Source organism: Elephantulus edwardii, unplaced genomic scaffold (genome assembly GCF_000299155.1).
Source record: "Elephantulus edwardii isolate Elephantulus edwardi_28Jun2011 unplaced genomic scaffold, EleEdw1.0 scaffold00157, whole genome shotgun sequence".
Taxonomy (NCBI): Eukaryota; Metazoa; Chordata; class Mammalia; order Macroscelidea; family Macroscelididae; genus Elephantulus; species Elephantulus edwardii.
In genome coordinates this window covers 7,163,355-7,178,684 of record NW_006399907.1, presented here as the reverse complement: position 1 = coordinate 7,178,684, position 15,330 = coordinate 7,163,355, and the positions used below count along the sequence as shown (strand labels likewise).

At 38.4% G+C, this 15,330-nt stretch overlaps 1 protein-coding gene across 1 annotated transcript in view; it reads left to right on the top strand.

The window, feature by feature from the left end:
• The window catches only part of IPO8 (importin 8), a 107,377-nt gene that overhangs the window by 11,208 nt on the left and 80,839 nt on the right, over positions 1-15,330 (top strand). The window contains exon 2 of the mRNA XM_006895076.1: positions 12,039-12,120. Within this exon, the coding sequence (XP_006895138.1) occupies positions 12,039-12,120 (82 nt within the window). The remainder of the gene's footprint in view (positions 1-12,038; positions 12,121-15,330) is intronic.

Genomic DNA, 15,330 nt, shown 5'->3' with positions numbered 1-15,330 from the left:
TTGGTACTACTGCAGCTCACCACGCTGTCTCTGCCTCTGCCGCCATCTTGGATCCCAATCGAGAATCTTTATTTTCTTGATACATAATATAAAGAGATCGGAAAGTGTGAATCAAAGCAAACTAACAATATTCAATTAAAGTTTTCCTTCCTATTCATTGAAAAGTTTACCTTTGATACAAGGTCAGAAGGTTTATTATATTATTGAAAGGAAGTGAATTTCAGCTATAGATTGCAGAGTGAAGAGGTAAACATCTGTCAGTCTGATAAAGAAGTCTCTTCCAGGTATCCTTCCAGACTAAGAGGGCAAAGGGCTTCAGCCTGATAAGGAAGTCTCTTTCATTTGTCCTTCTAGACTGAGGGCACTTTTTCCTTTTAAAATATTAAAGAACTATTAGCTGTAACTTACTACAGGGTATTTAAAAGTTTCCTGTTTTCTTGTCTGTTGCAAAGGCTTAGTCAGTGCTACTTAGGGACTTTTTTTTTTAATTCATTATAACTTTATTCCTTCGATGAATAATAGTTGATTTTTTTAAATTTTAATAAACATTTACAGAGATTTTGGATTTCCATTCATTCATTGCTGCACTTCTCTCCTCCCACCAGCCCGCCCCCACCCCAGTTTGCTCTTCTCTTTGAAAAGTAAAAGAAAAACTCCCTCCCTGGTACACAGTCCACCCACACCCCACCCTCCGTCCCACTACATTCCACTATGCAACCTTAATTGTGGACCCCTCTGATACCCATAATACCCTATCATACATCGCTTTTAAATTATTCTCTCCCTCATCTCTTTCAGTGGAGTATACACAATTTATCCAGTTTTTCTCAGTCTTACCCCAACACTTAGGGACTTCTTTAAGGGAGCTCAGATAGCTTTTTAGGGAACTCAGAGGGCTTCACAGTAAAGACTTTGTTGCCAGTCCTAGGATATGTAGTTTGAATCCATCAGCTGCTCCACTGGCAAAAGATGGCCAGTCTCTTCTCTTGTGATTTATTGCCTCTGAAAATCTGCTGGAGGATCAGCTCTGGGTAGGTTCTGACTTGATGGCACACCATCAGTACCACCACCACTGCGTCTTTACTCAGAATACCATAAGTCTCAGGCTATAAACTTGCAGACTCACAGGCAATGTGTATTGCAGTCCTTTAATAGAAATGTTTCTTCACTTAGAAATGATTGAATTGACCCTTGCCCAAACAAATTCTTAATCTTAGTCACTTTCACTTGCTGTATGTGCAGCTTTGAAAGCCTTTCAAGCATTTTCTTTTGCTAAAATAAGGCTATATTTAACTGTTTTGATTTGCCTGCAGACTCAACTTAAAGACAATAATTGGTACATAAATTTGAATAGTAATTGTATTAACTGGTCTTCCTTGTAAGCATGGATATTATCTTGTCACTGACAGTGTTGTACTTCAGAATAGAACTTAAAGCATTCTTTTTGATAACCAGTGTGACACTAGTCTTTTTTAATTTGTCATTCTTGGCGTAGTAGTCTATGTGATTGTCTGGATTTGGCATGGCTAATATCACTTAGCTTGCTTTGCTTTGGAGAGCTGGACTATGACTAAGAATGACAGAAGAAAAATTGATGCCTTCGAATTGTGATGCTGGAGAAGAGTCTTGAACATACCATGACAGACAAGAAAACAAATAGGTCTGTCTTGGAGAGGGCGAAACCAAGTTTCTCCTTGGAGGCTAGGATCTTGACGCTCCGTCTCACATGCTTTGGGCATGTGACCAGGTGAGATCAATCATTGTAGAAGGATATTATACTTGGAAAGGTGGATGCACGGTGTAGGAGACGGAAACCCAGGATGAGATGGATTGACACAGTAACTGGGGCGATGGTAGTTGGTGTATGGGAGTTAGTGAGATTGGCTCAGGACAGGGCAGGCTGCAGGGCTGCTGTACATAGGGTCACTATGGGTTACAGGCGACTGGATAGCACATAAGAACAACAACAATATCGGTTCAACCACTGATGTCTGCAATATCCATTTCCAAGTGTTCAATATAATTCTTTTTATAGCTAATAGTTTTTCTTGGGTTTTGCTCTGTGTTTTCCACATTGAATGTGTGGTTGCAACGTTTCTTCTCATTTTGATGTATGACACATCAGCAAATAAAGATCCTGAAAGCTACACTACATCTGTATCATAAAGATAGACTTTGATAAGTTCTTCCCCAGTCTTACATTGAGTGCTTTTTAACACGAGAAGCTTTTTGTCCAGTGCTGTATCAGTGTTCTGAAATGATTGGAGAATGATTCAAGAAGCATCAAAAGAAAATTAAGGAATACACAATCACTGTACCAAAAATTAGTTAACCAACCATTTCAGAAAGTAGCATATGTTCAAGAACTGACTGCTAGTATGGAAAGAAGTTCAAGGTTCACTTGAAGAAGGCATTAAGGAAAAACTTACTGTTTATATGGATTGCATCTCAATGTCAGGAAGGCAGAATTCCTCACTACTGGACCAGCAGATAGATGGAAAAAAGACTGAAATGGTCAATGACTTAATCTTACTTGGATCCACAATCCATACACTTGGTACCAGAATTCAGGAAATCTGAAGACATGTTATACTGGGAAAGTCTGTTGTCAGAGACCTCTCCAAATTATAGAGAAGCAGTGATCTCAGTTTGAGGATTAAGGTGCTAAGAGCTGACCAGTGATGAAGGATGACAGAAGAATTGATGCTTTTGAATTGTGGTATTGAAGAAGAGTGCAGAACATCCTACGGACTGTCAAAAGAGCAAACATATATCTTGGAGAAAGTGCAGCCAGAGTGCTCCTAGAAGGCAAAGATAATGAAGCTTCACCGTACATACTTTGGGCATATTGCTAGGAGTGGTTATTCTTTAGAGAGGGACATCATGCTTGGAAAGGTGGAGCGATGGCAAAGGAGAGGAAGACCCTCAACCAGGTAGATTGACACAGTCCGCAGCAATGGGTTTGACTGTGTCAGAGACTGTGGAGATGGTACAGGATACTACAGGATTCAGATCTGTTGTTCATAGGGTCACCATGAGTCGTTCTCGGCTCAGTGGCCCCTAAAGACAACAACAATAAATAATAGAATACCACTTGGAATGTTTTGATAAATGGTGTAGAGCTAGAGGTGCTCACATTTCTATATTAATGGATATGGAAGACGGCTGCGTGAAGGAGATCTATGCCTTTGTGAAGAAGATGATCCAGCAGAATGTAGAAATTATCACACAGTATCATTAATATTCCATGCGATTAGATTTTTTACTGAACATAATTGAAAAATGAAGAATACCACATAGCCAAATTCTAGCTAGTTTAAAAAGAGAATGTTGGAATACTTAAATTGTTTCTTTGGATCCTGAACATAGATCAAAAAGCAGGTATTTGAACAGAACAAAAGGAGACTGTGTAGTTTAAAATCAGAAAAAGGTATATGTTAAGATTATGTTCTCTGACTATACTTCCTCAGTCTTTATGCTGAACAAATAACCCAAAAAACTGGATTGTATGAAGATGTAACATCAACATTGAAGGAGGACTCATTAATAACCTGTGACAGGCCTTCCTGGTTGAATGCAGAGAGAATTTTATCAACACCAATGGAAGTAACAGGAATCTGAGGAACAATTTATGTGTGTGTGTTTGTTTTTTAATTTTACATTTTCCTGTCTTTTAACCATTTATAGACATTTTGTTTGAGGACATTAATCAGAGCAACTTCTGTTTAGCTTTCTAGCCTACCCCTTCCTGCCTTCTCAGCTTTATTTGAATAAAGGTGATAGAAAAAAAAAATTGATGCCTTTGAGTTGTGGTGTTAGAGAGGAGTATTGAATATCCTAGGGGTTGCCAAAAGAACAAATAAGTCTGCCTTGGAAAAAGTGCAAGTATGGTGCTCCTTAGATGCAAGAATGCAAAAATTTATCTCACATACTTTGGGCATGTTGTCAGGAGGGATCTGTCTTTGGAAAAGGACACCATGCTGGGAAGGGTGGAGAGAAAGAGAGTAACACTCCAACCAGATGGTTGACTGTAGACACAGGGACCGTAACTGTGGGCTCAGAGCAATTTAGACAATAATAAGGGTGGTGCAGCCTAGGGCAAGGTTCAGATCTGTTGTTTATAGAGTTGCTATGAGTTGTGGGCACCTCACAACAGCAGCAGTAACAACAGTGAGCTTTATTCCTGGGCATAAGTACTCATCTAATCTGATTTGATTTGATTGTTCTAGGCATTCAGTACCTTCCTGGTATTGTTCACCTTACAGTCTTGTTTATTGTTTGGGTAAAAGTTGTGTCAGAGGAGTGAATTTTGTTCCAGTTTTGAAAGATGACTAAGGACATTAGTTTCAGGGGTTCCATCCATCTCAGTCAGACCAGTGAGCTTACTAAGGACCACTTTAAACTCTTAAAGATGTCATCTTGAGAATGAAAGTGCACCTGACTTGAACCCTAAGCTATTTTCATTTCTCTTGTATTCGTGGATAAAGACGACTGAAGAATATTGGCAAAGAATTTTGCATGTATCATTGACTGCCAGAAAAATGAATAAATCTGATTTTGAAGGATAATAGAATGTTCCTCAGGAGTATGATGGCAAGGCTCTGGACATATTTTCAGGAGGGACCAGTCCCTGGAGAAAGACTTCATGCTTCAGAAAATAAAGGACCAGAGAAAAAGAGGAAGACCCTCAACAAAATGGATTGGCACAGTGCTTACAGCAGTGAATTCAAGCGTAGCAACCTGTGTGAGGGTGGCACAAATCTACGCTTTGCTTCACTTCCTGCCAGTTGAAGCCGATGGAATAGGAAAAAAACCCCTAGCAAACCTCATTGCCATCAAGTCGAAACCAACTCAGATGACACTCCAGCAGGTTTTCAGAGGCAGTCGTAATTTGCATGGAAGGAGTTACTTACCTTTGTTCCATAGAGCTTCTGCTGGATTCAGACTGTCTTTGCGTTAGCAACACAGCTCCCTATAGATTACACTACTAGAGCTCCCTTTGTACATAAGGTTTTGAATTCTGATAGTCTTAATTATCAGTTTAGCTTGTGTACTAGTGCTCCTATAAGGAAAATCCCACAAATAGGTGGCTTTTAACAAACAGGAATTTGTTCTCTCACAATTTAGGAGTCTGGAAGTCCATATTCCCAGTGCCTAGGGGAAGGGTTTCTCTTCTTTGTGGCTTCTGGTTCTAGACCTAAGTGTAGGAGTGTTCCACTCTTGGCTCTTTCTAGGTGGTGCTATGTTCTCTCTCCTTTATTCTCTGCTTTTATCTCTTGTAAGACAAAAGATGGTACAGGTCATACCCCAGGAAAACTTCCTTAGATCAGGGTTGTGCTCTGATTGAGTGGGTTGCATTTTTGCCTTAATTCCCTTACAGCTTGTTGTCTGATCACATCCTAGGGATGATTATATCATTATGTAATGTTCTCTGGTCATGTCGCCTTAATGGTCCAGAGGGTAGGATTTATAACATGTAGGAATTGCATAATGCTTACAGTCATGACCCTGCCAAGTTGACACATGTTTTTAGAGGCACAGTTCAATTTATGACAAATTTTGTTGGGTTGTTGTGTGTCACCAAGTCAGAACCACCCATAGACCACCTTCCAGCAGGTTTTCAGAGGCAGTAAATCACACAGGAAGAGATTGCTCAGATGTAGAGTCTGTTCTTTTCTAGAAATTTCTCTAAGAAGAAGTTCAAAGTACAATGTCACAATGTACAACGACCTTATAATAAAACATAGTTATACTCTTGAACTTACTATAATGTGCTTTGCTTTAAGTTCCTTTATATAACACGTTGCTGCACACTTTTAAATTGATGACCGTGCTTAGAAACACGTTTTGCCGTCATTTGTGACAACATGTTAATTTAGTTAAAGATGATCATGCTGATGGTGCAACATAGGGCAAGGTTCCATTTAGTTGTTAATATGACTCTGTGAGTCATAGTCAACTTGATGGCACCTGACTACAACAATAAATCCTCTCTTCCAAGCAAGTATGCTCTGCACAGGAGACAGGGGACACTTCTACAGTGTACCCAGATCTGTCAGTTAACATTCAGAAGTGTAGCCAGCCTGAGTTCCAGAATTACATTCATCTTTAGGATTGTATTTTTCTCTATCCAGTTCCCCCCAGTCCCACTATTGACTAGTTTTCCCAGTTGCTATTTGTAATATTATTTCTGTGGGAAAAATATTAAAGATACATACAGTACCCCTTCCTCACTGCCTCTGGAATTCTGTAGTAGCAACATAGGAGAGTAAGAGTGGATTGGAATCTTGAGTTCCAGGAACTCATTCACAGAGGTTTTTTAAAGTAAGTCCTTCACATGGCCTCAATAGAGAAACAATAATTTCACAGTCAAGCTTTGGTGTTCCTGTTTTTCTGTGCATCTGGAGATACCATTTCACAATTCCTGCCCTTTGAGAGTTTTTTTTTTTTTTTTAAATTTTTTTATTAGTTTTCTTACCAAGTTTGAATACATTGTGTTTCACACTGGGCTTCATTCATGTTGTGTTTCTTCATACAATCATTTTCATGCATTACTTTTTATAAAATTAACCACCATTCTACTTGCCCGTCACCCTGTCTTTTCGCCTGGTTCCTTTCTGTTTTCTTCTCCCCCCACCTCCATCCACCAAACTGTGCGCCCTGTGGTTTTGCCCCTACCCATCCTCACCCCTCCCTGCCTCTTGAGTTCCTGTACATGTTTTACTAGTTATTCTTCTATTTTTACAATAATGGTCTTATTCAGTATTTGTCCTTATGAGACTGTGTTAGTTCACTCAGAATAATGCTCTCCAGTGTCTCCCAAAATATGCTGTATTTTTCAGAATCGTTGCTCCTGAGAGTTTATTTTTATAAACAACAGATTTATTTGAGATATATTTCAGGCTGTGGAGCAAGAATATTCTCTCAAAACTTGTATTCTGGTGGAGCATGTTGTTGTGTGTTCTTCAGTTAATTGTGATAGATTGATCCTGTATGAAAGAATGGAACTGCCCTGTGTCGAGTCACTTGTGACTCATAATGATCACAACAGCTTTGAACTCTGCTCTGTCCTGTGCCAACCTCATCATCTCTGACAAACCTACCCCCATTAGCCTAGTCACTGAGTCAATCTGTCTCATCCAGGGTCGTCTTCTCTTTTACTGTCCCTCCACCCTCCTAAGTATGATGTCCCTCTCCAAGGACTGGCCCCTCCTTGCAATATGCCCTTAGTATGTCAGACGTAGCCTCACAATCCTTGCCTCCAAGGAGCAGCCTGGTTTCACCCTCTCTAGGACGAACCTGTTTGTTCTCCTAGCAGTCCATGGTATATTCAGTAGTCTTCTCCAGCACCACAACTCAAAGGCATCAATTCTATCATCCTTTATTTTTGTCCAGGTTTCTGACGTATAGCAAATAATTGCAAAGACCATGCCCTGAATCAGGCATACCTTAGTCTCCAGACCGACATCACTGCTCTTCTGTATTCTGGAGAGGTCCCTGACAGCAGAATGCGATTCGTCTTTTGATTTCCTGACTCCTGGTACCAAGAATGTTGATTGTAGAGCCAAGCGAACTGAAGCTGTTAACAATATCAATCTTTTCACCATCTATTATGATGCTGCTAGTTGGCCCAGTGGTGAGAATCTTTATTTTCTTGATATTGAGCTTCAATCCATATTGAAGGCTACAGTTCTTGACCTTCTGCAGCACGTGCCTCAGGTCCTCCTTACTTTCAGCAAAAAGGTTGTATCATCTGTGTAACGCAGATTGTTGATGAGTCTTCCTCCATTCCTGATGCCACATTTCTCCTCATAGAGCCCAGACTCCTGGATGGTCTGTTCTGCATACAGATTAAAAAGATACGAAGATAAGATGCATCTTTGATACATACCTTTCCTGATCCTGAACCATGCAGTGTTTCCCCGCTCTGTTCTGTCTACTGCTTCCTTGTCAAAGTATAAGTTTCACATGAGCACGATTAAATGTTCTGGGATCCCCATTTTTCTCAAGTGTAGCCACAATTTGTTGTAATCCACACAAATGCCTTTGCATAGTCAGTGAAACACAGACATTCCTGTGGTATTCTCTGCTTTCAGTCACAATATATCTCACATTTGTCTGATGCCTTTGAGCTGTGGTGCTGGAGAAGAGGACTGAGAATACCATGGACTGCTAGGAAAACAAATAGATTTGTCCTGGAAAGGGTTAAACCGGGTGGCTCCTTGGAGGCAAGGATTCTGAGGCTCCGTCTAACTTACTTTGGACATGTAGTGAGGAGAGACTGGTCCTTGGAGAGGGACATCATGCTTGGGAGGGTGGAGGGATGGCGCAGGAGAGGAAGGCCCTCTATGAGGTGGATTGATTCAGTGACTGGGATAATTGGGATGGGAGTGTCAGAGACAGTGCGATTGGCACAGGACAGAGTGGAGTTTAGGGCTGTTGTACATAGGGTCGCTATGAGTCGCAAGCGACTTGACAGCACATAACAACAACAACAACAACATATCTCACATTGGCTATGATGTCCCTAGTGCCACAGGTTCTTCTAAACCCAGCCTGCACATCTTGGAGTTTGCAGTTGATGTACTGTTCCAGTCATTTTTGGATAATCTTCAGCATGATCTTGCTTGTGCATGACATTAGTGATATTACTTGATAATTTCTGTACTCTGTTGAGTCACCTTTTTTTGGAATGGGAATAAATATAGATTTCTTCCAGTCAGTTGGTCAGGTAGGTAATTAACTATCTTCTAGATTTCTTTGCATCACCTGGTGAGTGCGTCCAGGGCTTGCTGAAGTATCTCATTTGGTATTGCATCAATTCCTGGGAACTTGTTTTTGCCAGTTCCATCAGAGCAGCTTGAACTTCCCCTTTCATCACCATTGCCTTTTGATCTAGGTAAAGGAGGGTAAATAGGGTGGTCACTCCCTGAAAATTGACATCAAGCAGAGATTAAGATGTGAAGAATTGAGAGGGGAACAGCAGAAAGAACAAGTTCACAAAAGACCCCGATCTTTGTATCTTGGAGAACTATAAAGGATAAGAGAGTTGGAACATAAGGTAGAGAATGGAAAAATAATTGCTTTTACCTTATTTGGGTTCTCCTAAAATAAAGCATTTAACTGAACAAACTTTTATTCAGAAAGCTTCATAAAGATAAAATAGATATCTGTAAGAAACCATTGAGAACTTACTTTTAATTTTTTTATGACTCGGTTAGAAACTTCAAGTCCAAAATGGGACAAAGAAATTATTTGTATATTTGTGAGTAAGGAAAGTTATATGAGAATATATCTGAATTTATCTCTTGATGTTTTAGCTGGCCAAATTAACGTAAATTGAATCAAGACTGAAAGGAGGAACGAAAGTTTTTCATAAAGGTAAAAAAGTTGCAGACTTCCTGTATGGTGATACTGGTGTAGAGTGACAGCAGAATGAAATAGGAGTAGTCTTCTTTCAGACAGGTAGTGTGGATCTAAGTGTAAAGGTTATTCTGTATTTGAATGTATTACAGTTTGAAGAAAGTAACTGAAATTTTTGTATTTATAATTTTTAATATTTGATTTACTGTAAGATCCTTCAGTATCTGGCACAAAAGTTGTTTTATCATGTAAGTATAGAAGATGTAAAAATTAGACATTAAATCTGCATCACTTTTGGCTCCTGTAAACTACTGATAAAGTGTTTTTTTTTTAATTGTTTTAAAATTCTAGTGATTATAATCATGGAATAAAGGAAATATACATACAGAAGTTTAAGAATCTAAAGATTTTATAGGAAGAAAGACATGATACAAAAATTTGCTGGAAGATAAAGAAAGATTTAGAAGACACAATATTCTTGCATAGTGAAAAGATCATAATTTTAATCCTTTCTTGACCAAATTGCTTTTTGCTTTAAATTTTATTGTTGTTGTTGATACTAATGGAAGACATACTGAAATGGATGTAAAAAGCTTTTTGAGCAAAGAAAATTTTAATACAAGGATGATAGACATACGTGTCTCAAGAGGGCTGTAGTGGTAGGATGGGTGGGTGCCGTGAAGCCTGTGTCTTGAGATCACCCTGTTGTGTGGTCCCTGCTAGGTAGCAGCATGTACTACAATTGAGAATTGAGATCGCAGCCTCCCAAGAAACCTGAGAGGCTGAAAATAATGGGAAGTCAATGGTTAAAAAAATTTAGTGTTGTCATCACTTTTCCAGATTAATTTTTAATAGAATATTCATCTTCAATGAAACGGTATACATAAATGTGTATTATTAATTAAAAATGATATGGTCTGATGTATTGAAATAGATGCTACCGTAGATTCACATTCATAGGAAAAGGTAAGTTGAATAGAATCTGTGGGTTATTTCCTGAGTTGAGCTTCACAGAGAAAGTGTGAGTCTTTTCTGGGATATCTGTGGGCATGGTCAGGGCTAAGCTCTAGGAAATATGGTGCTTCTTGAAATTGCTTCAGGTAGTATATTGACTCTGTATTTCTTGATTTCTTTCTTCTGATGTCTTCATTATAAACTCAGGAGTTTGTCAAAATAGAATATATCTGTGGAATGAAATGACCAGGGAAAAGCAGTTTTGTCATTACATACTTATTTGGGCATTGACAAATGTAAAAGATGGTTCAGCAGTGGAGGGCAGCTTGATGAAAATAACTTTTAACTCTTGTCTTTTTTTAGTCTCAACTGATTCCCTTTGTAGCTCAAGCACTTCTGTTTAACATCACCTTATCCGTCTTACTGTGTTAGATGTCCTGTTTTGGGTAGCTCATATTTTCCTGTTGATAAAAAATTAAAAAATCATAAGTAAAGCACTAGTAATCTGAAACACTCGTACTGTGTAGGTTAAATATAAGGTTGCTGCTAACTCTTAGAATTTCTTAAGCTAGAAAAACCTAGAAAGCTTACAAGAATACCTTAAGAATAAAATGTTTCAATTATAAAATAAAATAAAGGGACTAAAGAATTTGTTAAAGAAGACAGACTGCAAATATGAAAAAAAATCCAGCCACTCTTGCAATACATATCTTACTTATCTAGTGCTGCTGTAACAGATAACAGGAGTGAATGGATGGCTTTAACAGACAAAAATGGATTCTTTTCTAGTTTAGGAAGCTGGAAGTTGAAATTAAGAGTGCCACCTCTAGGGAACGTCCTGTCTCCTGGTTTTAGGGGAAGGTCCTTGTTTCCTTCATCATCTGGAGGCCAGCTGTTTCTTGTAGATCGTTGTGTGGGTTGGCTTTCCCCTTTGTCTAGGAAGTTCTTCTCACAAGGTGTCCAAGCTCAAAAGGACAAGCTCCGCTCCTGGTGATTCTTGGTAATTCTGAGTTTTCTGGGCTTGCTTTTCTCCTCTTCTATGTCTCATTCATTGCTCTTGAGTTGGAACTGTCTCAGAGCTGAGCCTCCAGCGGCTTTTCAGAAACTGTCAATCACTCCACAGGGGAGTGCCCATCTTTCTCCTGCAGAGCTGCTGGTAGCGTTGAACCACCTGCCTCTGGCAGTGCAACTCTTCATCTGCTAGGCCACCAAAGGTCCCCTTTTTTATGTCTAGTGAGTTAGATAGTGTTAACACATGTCATCCTGGGCAAGTAGGGCTGAACTTCCTTTACATAGATTTGATTGTGGAGGATCATAACGTAACACTCACATTATATAATTACATACATGCATTTTGGAGCGGGGGACACAATTCAGTCCATGACAGAGAAAATGTAAGTTTTAAAATAGGTTTTGGAGGAAGTATAATTACTCTTTGGATTTGAGGACACACTCATTCACTGCCGTTGGGAGTATAAATTTGGATGCTCTTTTGGATAGCATTTTGGCAGTATAAGTGAAAATACTAAATGCTCACATCTTTTCATCAATTTAACTCAATTTTTAGAAATACTAAAGATATTTAAAAATTTTTTATAATTATCATTTTGCCTTGGAGAGTTTCTCTTACTTGAAAAATGTTCTTAATTTGGAAGATAATATAGCCAGTAATAGTTCATTTATATTGCCCTATTTTATAAAATATTTCCTTGTAATTTCAGTCCTACAAGATTATCAATTTTGCCCCGAGTTTACTTCGGATTATAGTTTCTGACCATGTGGAATTCCCAGTACGCCAGGCAGGTGAGTTGCTTTTTTTTTTTAAATTTAATCTTTAATAAAATTTATAATTTATAGGTGAAAGTGGAATGAAAGCTTTGTTTCAAACAACTGTGACTTCTGGTAAAAACAGGAAGAATGCATAAAGTATTTCCAGGGTTTTATAGTTGACATTTCCCCTGTGGAAAGTTGTGGATAAATCTTGAGCCCTCAAATCTCCCCTAGTGTTTGCTTTCTTCCACTCCTTAATCTTGACCAATTTCTTGCTTCTGTCACTTTGCCATTCTTTTCTGTAGATTTCCCAGTTTTAATAGCTTAATCTCCCTCATTCTCTACAATTCTTGATGGATTTGGTACATAAATAGATTAGAACCATGAATTTATATATGTGAATTTGAGAATTAGTTGTATGTTAGACCATGAGGTGTAACTTATTGACACATGTATGTAACTAAGTTCCTGGGGAGCAAGACCATTTGGTTTAAACATGAATGTTATTTTTATATCTATGAAACTTTAATGGAACCCTAGTGACTTTGTGGTAAAAAGTTGTGCTGCCAACTTGAAGGTTGTTGTGTACCCTAGAGTCAGAATCAACCCATGACTGACCCTCCTGCAGGTTTTCAGAGGCATTTAATCAGATGGGAGGAGATTGCCCATCCTTCTCCTGCAGAGCAGCTGATGGCCTCGAACCACATGCGTTTGGTATTGCAACACAACTTCTTGCCACAAGGCCACCAGAGCTCCATGAAGGTACAGAGTTCAAATCCACTAGCTGTTCCTTGGGAGATAGATGAGCAGTCTCCTCCTAGATGATTTACCCTCTCTGAAAATCCACTGGAGGGTTACCTATGAGTTGGCTCTGACCTGATGGTAGACAACAACAACAACAACATGGAACTTTATGGTTGTTATCTAATATTGAGCATTGTCCTTTCTGGTTTTTTTGAATGAACTTATCATAAGAGCACAGAAGGTTAAAAATGGAAAAAGCTTGCAGCATCATGAGTCCTAAGAAGATGGTATTATGGTATTAAGGGGAGAAAATGACAAGCAGAATAACTAATTAAGGAATCCATATAGCTTAAAAGACTTATGTTGTGTGACATAGTCCCTTCTCAGTAACCTAGGGAAGACCCAAGAATACAATGAAGAAAGTGCAGGGGGTTGGGGAGTAGTTTACTCAGCATTCCTCATCCAGAAATGACTGTTAATAATACTAGGTAAACACTAGTTTTGCATGTGTTCAGCCAGAAGGATAGGCAAACAGTTTTACAGATATGGAGTTATACTCTGTGACAATAAAAATAATTTTATTTGAACATAACAGTAAAAAATAGTAGGAATTACTAAGCTCTAAGAAAATGTTTACAACAGTATGTGTGGTTTCCTGGAAGATCCTTTTGTGGTTGAGAGAAAAAAGAAAAACCTATGGAAAAATGCATACCCTGGAGTTATTTTTTCCTTTGCAAGGTTTATTAGGCTTTCAGATAAATTTTCTAACATCTTAACTCTTATGTGTATAATCTTTCAGTTGTTCCATTGTAGGAGCCCTTGTGGCACAGTAGTTAAGCACCCAGCTAGCTGCTAACTGAGAAGTCAACAGATAAAACCCAGCAGCCCACCTGTGGGAGTAAGATGTGGCGGTCTCCATCTTTCGATGGTTTGCCTTGGAAACCTTACAAGGCAATTCTCTTCTTTGTTGTTGGGTCACTAGGAGCCAGAATTGACTGGAGAGTGATTGAGTTTGGTTTAATAGATCTATTCTGAAACAATATTTGGGTAAATGGGTTCTTTTTTCCAATAATTCCGTAACTCTTTAATAATTAGAGTACCATCATAAAGTTCTATGAAGCTTTTAAGAAAAGACAGTATTTAATATAACTTAAAAAGTTTATTTATGTCTTCAGTAAATGAAGTATTAATTAACCTTGTAAAAACAGAGTATACATTATATTGTTTTTAATCCCACCTCTTACTGTTCCTCCTGTTAACTTTGGTGCATAATTTTCCAATTCTTTATTTTCTTTAAATGTGCTATCAGAAACGAATCTGTAGCACATACTATTTAACCATTTTCTTTTTTCGTTTTACTGTTTATTCTAGTGGCGTAGGGGTAAGGAGTTGCACTGCCAACACAAAGGCATGTAGTTCGAGTCTACCAACTGCTCCATGCAAGAAAGATGAGCAGTCTCCTCCTATGAAGAGATTTATTCCCATGAATGATTTAACTGTCTCTGAAAACCCAGTGGAGGGTCAGCTCTGAGTCATTTCACTTAATAGTACAGAACAACAATATTTACTACTAGAATTTTCCCTTGTTGGTGTAAATGGATACTTCATTCTTTATCAGAACTGTTTAATATTTCTTTGTGTGTATCCTCTGTAGTTTATTTCAACAATTTCATATTGTTGGACATTTCCCTTCAGACCAAAGTGCTAGATCAGTAAATATAAATATAGTAACATTTAGACATTTAAATATTATCGTTGTTTTTTCTTTTTCTATCAATACTCATTGCCACTGAATCAGAACTGACTCACAGGTGACCCTTCAGTGGGTTTTCAGAAGCTGTAAATCGCACAGGAGAAGATTGTCCATCTTTCTGCTGTGAAGCTGCTAGTGAATTGAAACTGCCAGAGGTGTCGTCATTGGACTAGCAGTACACCACTCTGTAGACCACACCACCAGAGCTCCCTGTCGGTACCGCATTAGAACCCATTAGGAGACAGATTTGCCATGTCCTCATCAACTCTACACATTTATAACATAATAAATTAGATAATTAAGTTTAACATTATTTGGTAATAAAATAGATGGTATAAAATTTACTATTATAACCATTCTTTTTTTAAAATGATCCTAATCATTCTTAAATATACAACTTTTAAAAATGTACATTAATTACACCTAATTATAGTCACAATCTTGTGTGACCATCACCACAATCTATTTCTAAATTGTTTTTATTTCCCCATACAGAAACACTGTACTCATTAGGCAGTAGCCTCCCAGTTCTCTTCAGGTTGGCAGTGCGGCTCTTTACCACTTGGCCACCAGACTGCCTTCCTCTATTTTGTAGTAACCACTAAGTTACTTCTGTCTCTATACACTTGAATAAGTCATTGATTGTGCAAAATTCAATCATTCTATCTCCACGTTCATTTCTGTCACCGAGTCCATGTTTTCCCACTACTGATTCTTCTTCCCTGTTCCCAACTTTGCATTCCAGT